Genomic DNA, 12,748 nt, shown 5'->3' with positions numbered 1-12,748 from the left:
ATCCATTTGTCCCTTGATGGGCACCTAGGTTGATTCCAAGTCTTGGCTATTGTGTATAATGTTGTAATGAACATAAGGGTGCATGTATCTTTATGCCTTTGTGTTTTCAAGTTCTTTGGATAAATACCCAGCAGTGGGATAGCTGGATCATATGGTAGATCTATTCTTAATTTTCTGAGGATACTGCATACTGTTTTCCATAGTGGCTGCACCAGTTTGCACTCCTACCAGCAGTGTACAAGGGTGCCCTTCTCTCCACACCCTCTCCAACATTTGTTGTTTCCTGTCTTGTTAATTATAGCCATTCTGACCTGAGTGAGGTGATACCTCATTGTAGTTTTGATTTGCATTTCCCTGATAGCTAATGATGTTGAGCATCTTTTCATATGCCTGTTGGCTATCCATATATCTTCTTTGGAGAAATCTCTATTCAGATCTTTTGCCCATTTTTAAATTGGGTTGTTGGTTTTTTTGTTGTTGAGCTGTTATGAGTTCTTTGTATATTTTGGCTATTAACCCCTTATCTGATATATGGTTTGCAAATATCTTCTCCCAATTGTTAGGTTGTCTTTTCGTTTTGTTGATGGTTTCCTTTGCTGTGCAGAGGCTTTTTAGTTTGATATAGTCGTGTTTATTCATTTTTTCTTTTGTTTCCCTTGCTTGGTCAGACATGGTACTTGAAAATATGCTGCTCAGACCAATGTCGAAGAGCGTACTGCCTGTGTTTTCTTCTAGAAGTTTCATGAGTGAAATTAGTCACAGGGAGAAAGTCAAATACCATATGATCTCACTCATAAGTAGAAGATAAAAACAACGACAAACAAACACACAGTAATGGAGATTGGATTGGTGGTTACCATAGGGGAAGGGGGGAGGGCAAAAGTGGTGATTAGGCTCACATGTGAGGGATGGACTCTAATTAGTTTTTGGGTGGTGAACATGATGTAATCTACACAGAATTTGAAATATACTGCAGTATACATCTGAAAGCTATTTAAGGTTATAATCCAATGTTACTGCAATTAAAAAAAAAAAATTAAAAAAAAAAAAAATAAAATGCTGAAAAAAAAAATGGAGAGGCAACCCAGTTAGCAGTTTAATGTAGTAGTGCAGTGTCCCCTAATATGTGTTAAAGAGCAAAATGTTAAAATGTGGAAGAAAAGTTTCCAGGCCTAACGATAGTGGGAAACCCTAGGCTAAACCGTAAGTAGTTTTCTTTACTATAGGACTTCTCATAGCTTGTAAAATACTTGTTTTAATAATATACTAGTGCATCTTTTGGCACTGCGCTAACCACTGAGGATACCGAGATTATTAGTTACGTTCAGTCTGATCTTTCCTCTGAGCCTGAGCTCTGTATTTACAGCTGCCTACCTAACATCCATTTGGATGTCTGATAGGTATCTCAAATTAATGTGTCCAAAACTCATCTCCCCAAACCAGTCTCAGTAAATGGCCCATTTTCTGTCTACTTGAGACTAAATACCTAAGAATCACCCTTGATTCTGTCTTCTTCGCTATTCTCTACAAATCATAAAATCCAGTAGTGAGTCCTGTTGGTTCTACCTACAAATGTTGGAATCTGTCTTCATATTTCCTATCCCCACTAGTCAAAGCCACCATCCTCTCTTCTTTATAGTTAGAGGTTTCCTAACTGGCTTCTCTGTTTCCACTTTGCCCTCCTCCCAGTCTGTTCTCTGCATGACAACTAGAATGATCTTTTTTTAAAACATTAAATCAAATCATGTTACTACTTCTGTTTTTAAAAAAAACTGCAGTAGCTTCCCATTTATACTTAAAATGATAATCTAAATTCCACACTTTAGCCTCTAAAATCTTAGCTAGTGTGGTTCTACTAGGCTTTCTGATTTCTTCTTATACTGCTGTTCCCATCATTCATGATGCCCCAGTACCCATAGTTACCTTTTTACCCCTATTTCTAAAAAAAGTTCCTTTTGCACTGGTTTATCCTGTAAGCCTGGAATACTCTTCCCTCTTCCCCAGATCTTCACATGGCTGGCTCCTTCTTGTCTTTCTGTCCTCGGGGAGGCTCTAACCACCTGATCTAATATAGTGCCTTGTCAAATCATATTATTTGTCGCTTCATTCTGTTATTTTCATCATAGCACTTACCACTACTCAATTGTTTTTTGTTGGTTTTATTTTTCCTTCACCTCCTCTCCCCACCATGAGAGTAGGGATCTTGTCTCTCTTGTTCAGTGCTTTGTCCCAGGTTTTATAACAGTGCTATGTAGAACGTAGTATGTGGTCAGAACATGCTAGTTAGATAAAGGAATGCAAGAGTAAATAAATGGATGAAAGAAACTGACTTATTGAGGTGGTGAGGAGCATTATTGGGAGGCTACTTATTTTTTTAATAGTAGAGTTTTTTTTTAAAAAAGATGTAAAAATTGAGCTGTAATTTGCATACCATAAAATTGATCCTTTAAATACAGTATACAATTTGGTGGATTTTAGTATATTCACAAAGTTGTGCAACCATCACAACTGTCCAGTTCCAGAACATTTTCATCACCCCTAACAGAAACCCCATCATTAGTAGTCACTTCCATTTCTACCTCTCCAGCCCCTGGCAACTACTAGTCTACTTTGTGTCTCTGCATTTGCCTATTCTGGACATTTCATATAAATCATTTGGAATCATATGATATGTGATACTACATATTTTGTGTCTGGGTTCTTTTCACTTAGCATAATATTTTCAAGATTCACCCATGCTGTAGCATGTATCAGTACTTCATTCCTTTTTATGGTGGAATAATATTCCATCGTATGGATATACCACATTTTATTTATCCACGCATCAGTTGGACTTTTGGGTTGTTTCCACTTTTTGGCTCTTATGAATAATGGTGCTGTAAACATTAACATAGAAGTTTTTGTGTGGACATATTTTTCAGTTTTCTTGAGAATATACCTAGTCATCTTTCCTCCCCTCCCCCTGAAGCCCTGGCAAGCACTGAACAAATTAATGTCTCTCTGATTTTTCCAGAATGTCATGTATTTCAAATCATACACTATTTAGGCTTTTCAGACTGGCTTCTTTCACTTAGCAATATGCAATTAAGGCTTCTTAACTTTTTTTTTTTTGGTGGCTCAATAGCTCATTTCTTTTTATTACTGAATATAATATTCCATTTTATGGATGTACCACAGTTTGTCCATTCGCCTGTGGAAGCATCTTGATTGCTTCCAGTTTTGGCGATTGTGATTAAAGTTCCTGTCAACATTCATAGGCAGGTTTTTGTGCGGACATAGGTTTTCAAATCAGTTGGGTAAATGCTTAGGAGTATTGCTGGATTATACAGAAAGATTGCCTTTAGCTTTGTAACAAACTGCCAAACTGTCTTCCAAAGTGGGAGTACCATTTCGTATTTTGCATTCCTACCAACAATGAGTGTTGCTCTGCATCCTCATCAACATTTGGTGTTGGCAGTTTTTTGGATTGTATTCATTTGAATAGGTGTGTAGTGGTATCTCATTGTTTTAATTTGCAATTCCCTGATGCCAGCTGATGTTGAGCATCTTTTTATATGTTTGCCATCTGTGTATATTCTTTGGTGGGGTTTGTTCATATCTTTTGCCCATTTCTTCATTGGGTTGGTTTCTTAGTATTGAATTTTAAGACTTTTTGTGTATTTTGGATACAAGTCCTTTATCAGATATATGGTTGCCAAGATTTTTCTCTCAATGTGGCTTACAGTGTCTTTCACAGAGCAAAGTTTTTGATTTTAATATATTGCCGATAGAGGTTTCCCCCTCCCAAGGCTCTGAGTTTTAGCTTCATGTTAAATACCTGCCACCACTTGCCTACTTCTCAGAAAAATGCCTGCAGAGGAGGCATTAGGATTCATTTGCTCAAAGACTGAATCAGGTTCCCATATAATTCCTGAAGTCTCCCAGGGTCCTTTCACCCTCCTATAGCCCAGATTCTGAGTTTGGAGCACAGTGAGAATCATTCCTACCTTCATTGTGTCCTCTGTGGGGCATGTTCTAGCTAGGTTTTTTTAGACTTTCTGTCTCTGTATCTCAGCTTTTTAATCTTACCAGAATTCCTCAGTTTCTGATCTGCTGATAGCCTTCTTGCTTTCAAGCAATGTTAAGGATTTTTTACTCTCTTAACATTAACAGTAACAGCAACAAGCGCCAGCAATAATAATTGTGATTTAAAAGTGATGTTAGACAGAAATATAAGTAGATATGCTTGTTCAGATTACTAACTTCCTTGAGTTAAGATGTCTTTTTAGTAGTCATAACTTTTAGTCTTATTATTTCTAGAACACATTCTACTTGGTTTTCACAATTTCTAACATTTTTTGCTGGTATGTATCTGCCTTTCTGAAAGCATGAGTGTGTTTGGCAACCTTTGAGGGGAGATTGCTCTCTGGTGGAATTTCATTTTTCCTTAATGGCAGTACTAGTTATGTATATAAATTAGAAGAGATATGATGAGAGGAAATAGAATTAGGTAGTTTGCAGATTGTTTTTAAAATGAGCCTACTAATAACTCTCAGTATAAATTGCCTTGTGTTGTTTCATAGAAGTGACTTGGTTAAAGTGTGGTGATATAGGAAGAAAACTGTTAGAAATATTGGATAGAAGATAAAGACAAGCATCGTGTAGTATTGGGTAGTGGATAGAAGAATGGGTTTTGAAGATTTAAATCCTGGCTCCTTAATTTACCACTTTTATAATCTTGAGCAAATTATTTTAGTACTTCAAGCCTCAGTTTTGTTATCTATAAAATAAAATAATAGTATTTTACATCATAGAGTTATGAAAATTAAATGAGACATTGCATGTACAATACTTTTGAGCACAAAGCCTGCAGTAAATGTTAGTTAATATTAATCATCATCATTACTATCCTGATGTAGGAGTTCTCAGCCTGAAGTTGACTGGAACTATCAATTAACATGTATTTATCAAGTACCTGATCTCTAGTATTGGACTTAGACCTAAGGAAGGAGCTACTGATGTGAATGACAGGTTAGTGCCTAGAGGTAGAGCAAAGAGAACTAATATTAGTGGAGTTCTTACCACAGGGTTCAATAGTAAAATAAGTATTATTATTCACATTTTATGGGTGAAGAAGCTGAGGCTTGGTAATCTTAAGTAACTTGTTCAAGATAGTGGCCTATTGTTGCGTCCCGCTTCTGTCATTTAACTGGCTGTATGGTCAGAGTAAGTCACTTAACTTTTAAGGAATGGAGTTATTGACTCAAATAAATTGATGTTAATTTGCTTTTAAGTTTGCATGTATTGACATGTTCTTCAGTGTCAAAAAATACACATATCTATTCTTCTAACCCTTACCACTTGGTGCCCCTGTTTTGAGTTCTCTATAAATCCTCTCCCACCAATTTCTTCAGCCTTAAGATTCTCCAGTTCAACTTAGAAAATATCAACTTTGTTGATAGTTGGATTGAACAATAAAGTGTTAAAATTACGGGTAACGATGGATGTGACAGTGTTGAAGTGGTAGGAAACAATTTACAGGAATTAACCTAGGTGTCACTGGGGCCTAATCTATTCTTTAGAGTCTCAAAGAGGAGATAAGTGGTGCTGTTGGAATTTACCAAAGGTAGATCAAATTGGATAACTAATTATAAGGGATATGTAGTCAGAATTTTCCCTTAGGACTCAGTTACTTACTTGTCAAACCATCCCGTCTTGCTCTAGAAATTGATTGGCCTTCAAAGATGAGTAAGAGGGCTGGAGAAAACAAACTTGAATCCTGGATGTTGATTTGGAAAGAAAAGACCTCAGGGTAATGCTCTGAATCATCAGTACAGCACCCTGTATATGTAATGTATCATTCACATTCTGATCAGTAAGCTCTAGATTCTCATTAGTTATGACGCTGTGTTGGGAGCTGTACAAGAGAAATTAGCAATCAAATCCCTGTCCTCTAGGACCAAAAGTGGTGTAGCTACTCTCATACATCGTTAATGGGATTGTAAAAGGGTACAACTTATTTGGGGGAAAAATAGGCTGTCAATAAAATTTTAAAATGTACATGCCCTTTAGCACAGCAGTTTTACTTCTAGGAGTTTATCCTTCATATGTGCATATGCATGAGGATATTTACTGCAGCCTTGTTTCCAGTAACAAATGACTGGAAACAACCTAAATGTTTATCAGTAGGTGACTGATTGAAATATATATCTATATGAGGAAATACTGTTCAGTCTTTAAAAAGAATAAAGTAGGTCTTCTTCTACCTTAATATACAACAATCTCCTGGGTATATTAAGTGAAAAACATTAATTAGTATACTGTAGTATGCAGCAATTGTGTAAAAATGAACAAAACCAGGCACAAGCATTCTTATGCTTATATAGACATAGACTCTTGGGAAGTATCACAAGATAATTCTTGTGAGATTCTTCTGATACACAGATTTCTTCTGAGGAGGGTGGGGTGGGAAAACAACATACCTTCTGCTATTGAAAATGTTCTTGAATATTTGCTTCAAATGTCTTAAAATGCCATGTGAGATATATGCATTTGGGCATACATTGTTACTATATGAGCTTGTAGCCATTGATGAGGACTTTTGTGCACATGCTTTGTTATTTGTGCTTTTGAACTTGAGGACTCTGTCAGTCCGTCTTTTGACTTGGGAATGAGGACCAGTATTGACCACCTCTTCCAGGGTAGGGTGGATACTGGTAGGAGAAGTTTCAGGTATTAGTTGAAGAAAAAGCTGAATATAGTTTTGAAATAGAATATTAAAAAATATAGAGTATTGAAATGGTTAAATTATTCTGCCTGAGTTACTCTGCCCTGTGAAGGGTCAGAGAGAAGGGAAATTAGATGGAGGACTTGAAAGCATTTTTTTCTTTTGAGGAAGATTAGCCCTGAGCTAACTACTGCCAATCCCCCTCTTTTTGCTGAGGAAGACTGGCCATGAGCCAATATCCATGCCCATCTTCCTCTACTTTATACTTAGGACACCTACCACAGCATGGCTTTTGCCAAGCAGTGCCGTGTCCGCACCCGGGATCCAAACCGGCGAACCACGGGCCGCCGAGAAGCGGAACATGTGCACTTAACCCCTGGGCCACCAGGCCGGTCCCGAAAGCATTTTGGAGGTATGAATGTACATGGAAATGAGGAACAGAGAAGGGAGTCAACAGTCTACAGGGAACTGAAAGCATTTTTTAAACATTATCTCATCTCTAAATTATACCCTTTTGTAAAAAGTTATTTTCCAGACTTTCAAAAAACAAAGAAATAGAAGCCCAGATGATAATTTGTGTTTTCCTAAGTAATATAAGAAGAAAATAGCAAAATGAGGAATAGAACCTTGTTTTCTTGATTTCCAATCTAGCCCATGATTATTCTGAGGTCACCTGGACCTGGATATGGGAATAGCACCAAAAAACAAAAACAAAAATTTTTAAAAATTCTGTTTTGCACTGCATGTGTAAGGGCATTTGTTTCCAAAGTAAGGTTATATTTCTCCCCATCCAGTCTTAGGAGATGAGGGCGGGAATGGGGGTTGAGTCTAACTTTGGACATTGCATTACCATTTCTTTTTTTACCTATCTAGTTCAGAAAAGAAAGGATAATGAAAATACTAACATTTGCACAGCATTCTGCAGTTTTAAAAGCTTTTTTCACATGGGTTATTTTCTCATTTTGCAGCTGTTCTGTGATATAGGTAGTAGTAATGTTTTGTTATTTTTATTAGACTTTCACTGCTGAAGAAAAAATTGGCTCAAGAAAGTTTGGGTAGTTTGCCTGAGGTAACATAGCTGATAAGTGTCAAAGCTGGCTTTCACAAATCGAACTCCTATTCTTTTTTTCCTTTCTACCCAAGTATAAAGTCTTTTATGAGGTAGATTACTTAACTTTCTGGAAGACCAATTCTGGGATGGGCATCGATCAAGAAAACTTTTGGAAGCCTAAAACTTCTTGGCAGAGTGGTTCAATCAGTGATGGTTTTGGGGGGCAGGTGAGGCTCTCCTTTCCTGAGGCAGGCACAGCTGATGTCCTTGTAGTTGTCATGTCCTCTGCCAGACCTTTCAGAGCAGCTTGTCACGTCCTCAATTGCTGCTTCAGTCTGAGCAGTGGGCTAATTAAAGGGAGTGTACTTAACTTACACTCTGCCTGAAGATGTGCACCGGCTTAGTCACAGGAGAGCAATTTTTGTAATTAATCATATGTAAATTAATAAATGTCTTTTTGTAAAAAATGTCGGTGAAGTTTGTTTCTCACGCTAAATTTTAATAAACAAAAGGTGAGAAGAAGCAAGAAAATAAGCCTCAAGCTCAGTAGGCATAATGATCTTGTCTATGTTTTTCTACTTTGGAGATGCTGGGAGAGAATTTGTTGCTTAACGCATTACCTGATTAAACTGAAGAAGCTTACAGAGTTTCCACGCTGTAGTGTGGGTCCAGAGCCTGACTGTGTCTGATGTTTGACTTTTGGATTTACTGAGTGCACTGGAAAGCCACTGATTGGTTTTAAGCAAAGAAGTAACATCATCAGATGAGTGTTTTTAAAAAGATACCTTGTCTGTTGACAAGATATAGAGATATCTGTGGGGAAAGGGGCCAGTGTTAGAGTTGAGGAGCGTCAGTTTACTCTAAACACTTGAGTAAAGACTGACATTTTATTTATTTATTTATTTTTTACCTGATGACTTAGAATTCTTTTTTTTTTTTATTAATGTTATGATAGATTACAACCTTGTGAGATTTCAGTTGTACATTTTTGTTAGTCATGTTGTGGGTACACCACTTCCCCCTTTGTGCCCTCCCCCCACCCCCCCTTTTCCCTGGTATTCACCAATCAGATCTCCTTATCAATATACTAACTTCCACCTATGAGTGGAGTCATATAGAGTTCGAAAGACTGACATTTTAAATGAGAATGCCATTACCTTAGAGTGAAAATACCTGTGATTTGAGTTGGATGTTTTGGATAACTGGTAGATTCTTATTTTGTCACAGGATCCTCAATATGTTTTGAAAGCTCCTCAGGTGATTATAATATGCAGCCTGGGTTGAGAACTCCTGCTTTATCTTGGGGAAAAGGGAAGGTCTCTTGGGGTAAGCTTGGAAGAAGTGGGTAATGAGTGAAAAGCTATGGAGAGCTTGGAAATTATAACTATTGTTTATCTGTTCTTTTTTGAATTCTGCTTTCATATTCATATGTTCAAATGTCTGAATGCTTTGGTGGTATGAATTTAGTAACATCAAACTTTGCGGAGTTCCCACTTAACAGCCTCTTCTAATTCATTCTTTCCTATCTATTCCTTTCCATATGAAGAGAAGAGAGTATGGAGAAGGGATGACTAGGATATAATATAATTTGATAAGAATTTGACAGCATTAACAGAAGAATCCATCTCTTAAAAACTCTCAAAACCATTTCTAAGACTAGTTTCATTTGATCCATTTAAGAAATATTATGTGTATGTGTAAGTATATATTTACACACATTCAGAAATTTCAGCAAACCAACCATATGCATGTCTAGCTACTTGTATGCATACCTGGAATTCTGGATTAAGATTGCTAATGCTTCCTATAATTGGGTGGAAGAACATGTAGCTTTTCTTTCTCTCACTCTAGGATTTTTGTGTTTTATTAATATAAAATTGTATCTTTATGTTTTTTATACGAAGGAAACAAATGATCTATTTTAGGATGAGAAACTTAGAATAGGTGTGAAAACGAATAAAATTACTAAAAATTACCACAGGAGAACTTGTATGTTTTTATAGATTACAACCTATAATCCTGAATCATTAATTTATTGTGAAAAACTGGATTAGTTACAGCTGAAAATTCTTTTCCTCTCGGGAGCTGCAGTAGGGAATGTAGAGAAGGTTTGTAGAAGTTCTGGGTATCAAACACAGTAGTTACAGCAGTTATATCTGGGATTTAATGTAGCCAGCACAGTTTAGGGCTGTTCATTTGTGGACATTTGGGATCCACCTCTGTGTTATTTTATCAAGTAATACAGTCTAGTAGGCTGTGGAAAGTCATGCCTTAAATATTGTATTGCCTTTTTTTTTCTATTCATAGTGGTAGTCGCTCCTCTAAAACATTTAAACCAAAGAAGAACATTCCAGAGGGTTCACACCAGTATGAGCTCTTAAAGCATGCAGAAGCCACACTTGGCAGTGGCAACCTCCGGATGGCTGTCATGCTTCCTGAGGGGGAAGATCTAAATGAATGGGTTGCAGTGAACAGTAAGTAGACTTTCTTTTCTCAGTAGAATCTGTTAGGTTAGTAGCCTCATTGTAGAGGGTGCTCTCTGTTCTAGGATCTAGTTAGCAACCTAATAGTAACATATAGTGATACCTCAATCCACTTTAGCCTGTGTGTTATTTTATTTGTGAATATGGAGCTTTAAGAAATTCTTGTCTCCTGTTATAATGTAATACAAAGCATAGACTTATCTTCAATGGAAAAAATGATAATAACAGCAATTAATATTTATAGAACACTAATTATGTGTCTGGCAGTCTGCTGTCCTTTCTACATGGATTATTTTATTTCATCTTTACAGCCTCATGAGATAGGTACTGTTATTATCCCAGTTTAATATGGAGAAGGAAGCAGAGACAGAAAGATTAGTAATTTGCCTAGGTCATACAGCTATTAAATGGCAGAGTGTGGGCTCAAATATATAGCTATAGATTGTCTGAAACTGCTTTAACCACCGTGTTAAATTGCGTCTTTCAGTAGCATAGTCAGTTATTTGTCTAAATTACGCTTTTTTTTTTAAAAAAAGAACTCAATAATGATCTTATGAAATAGGTAAAATACATTTATGAGATATTCTTAACTGCTAGGAAGAAAAACATAATAAGTAAAATGTAAATATGTTCTTGGGAATTAGCCAGAGAAATTTGGGGAATAAAAGTGGTACTTTTAATATTCAGAGTTTTTCAGCATTAGTGAAGAAATTAATAGAATTTTATAATTGGAGGAAATTTATATGAAAATGAATTAAATAAAATGAAATTTAATTGAAAGTATACACTAAATATCTAGGCTTTGACTAAGAAAAGACAAAGCAGTATTTTTCTTGTAATATTTGATGGTATTTTATTGTAATTTGAAATATATCATGGGATTTATAAATTGAGCTCTCATCTGCTGATAACTTTTAGGAACCTTAAGGATTTTACTGAGATGTGTTAAAACCTTCTTGTGACAGCATTTGCATAAGAGCAGTATTTATTATAATGTGGTTATCCTCCTGGACCAAGAGAGTTTAATTACTAAAGAAACGAAGTAATTTCTTTGTTTTGATAAGATCTTACCATCTTACCTATAAGATGGTTCTGTGACACTTCAAAGACAATATTCAGAATAAATTTCCAATATAGTTGTACATTCTTTTTTTGGGTACGTGTTTGTGCTGTTTTGTACCGTCTATTTGAGAACTCATTTACTAATTTAAAAATCTAAGGAAGGCCCCACAGATCTTCTGTAGTACATGAGATTCTGACTGTTCAGTATAAAAGCAGATCATCGTTTTCTGTCTGTATTCTCTCTGTCTCAGTTGCCAGAACTGAGTGCCTGTACTACTGAAATACCTAGAACTTTAGGAACTTCTAAAATTTCACAGGCATTTCACAGTTGTGGCTGAGCAAAAATTACTTTGAATGGAAACATTAGAACATCCTCTTAGAACATATAATTCTTCCTTGAAAAATATGCCATTTGACTGAGTTATTGGATTCTAAAATGTTCCTTATTTGCAGTAATCTCCCAAATGGCACTTGATGAAGTGAAGGAATCTGACTAGACAGATATTTCAACTCACTGACAGTGGTTAAGTAAACATTTCTGGTACATGAAAGAGTGAAGGGAATTTGTTGATAAGACTGGCATCTTTTAATGGCCTTTTGGCTTCAGTTCACTTGCCAGATAAAAGAGAAATGGTAGAAGATGGGAAATCTTTACAAATTCAACAACCAGTCTCACAGCTTAAAACCAAAGCCTAGTTTTGAACATTGTGCTGCTAGAAATAGTGATAGCTTAAAGAAGATATAAAGAAGGTTCAGGGTTCTGGAAAAAGCTGGACGGATGGCTTATAAATAATTTATGTGGCACAGAATCCTGAGGCCATGTCTTTGTTAGTGGAAGGAAACTAGCATTTACTAAATGCCTGTTTTATGGTAGACACATTTTTTGGCACTCCAAAGTGAACCCAATTTTAAAGGTAGGAAACTGAGGTTCAGGGAGGTTAAGTAACTCAGCTGGTTAAGTATAAGAGTTGGGATTCAAACCTGTATGTCTTATTTCAAAGCCACAAGTTGTCCTCCGTTTATGTGGAGGACAACTTAAGAATTATTAAGTTGCAGAGTCATTACTTAGTAAATTTTGGCTTACTGAGAAGTCAGAGGACAGGGGAAAACTTGCAGGATTAAATTTAATATAATGCTTGTTACTACTCTACTTTCATGAGCAAAATTAGCTCTGATTACTTTTAAAGTCAATTTTTTTCTTTGCTGCTTGAGAAAGTCTGAATTTAAAAAGCAAAGTGCTGGTCATGGGTAATTAAGATGAAAAGAGATCTTAGGACTGTGTAAATAAGAGGAAACAGGGGCTGAGCTCAAAGTCTCCATATGTGGTATTTGTCCTTAAATACGTGGTTAAATGCTCCCTTTCTGCCTGAGAAACTTAAAAAGGTGTATTTTTGCCCAGAAGAATATAGGCAAAAGGATATTAGAGTCTGGCTAGATAGATATCAG

General features: G+C 36.2%; 1 protein-coding gene across 1 annotated transcript in view; it reads left to right on the top strand.

Moving 5' to 3' along the window:
- MOB1B (MOB kinase activator 1B) overlaps positions 1-12,748 on the top strand; it is a 61,450-nt gene that overhangs the window by 32,489 nt on the left and 16,213 nt on the right. The window contains exon 2 of the mRNA XM_046656640.1: positions 10,065-10,231. Within this exon, the coding sequence (XP_046512596.1) occupies positions 10,065-10,231 (167 nt within the window). The remainder of the gene's footprint in view (positions 1-10,064; positions 10,232-12,748) is intronic.

The sequence above is a fragment of the Equus quagga genome, chromosome 3 (assembly GCF_021613505.1).
Source record: "Equus quagga isolate Etosha38 chromosome 3, UCLA_HA_Equagga_1.0, whole genome shotgun sequence".
NCBI lineage: Eukaryota > Metazoa > Chordata > Mammalia > Perissodactyla > Equidae > Equus > Equus quagga.
The sequence above is the reverse complement of the archived record's forward strand: the minus strand, read 5'-3'. Positions and strand labels throughout refer to the sequence as shown.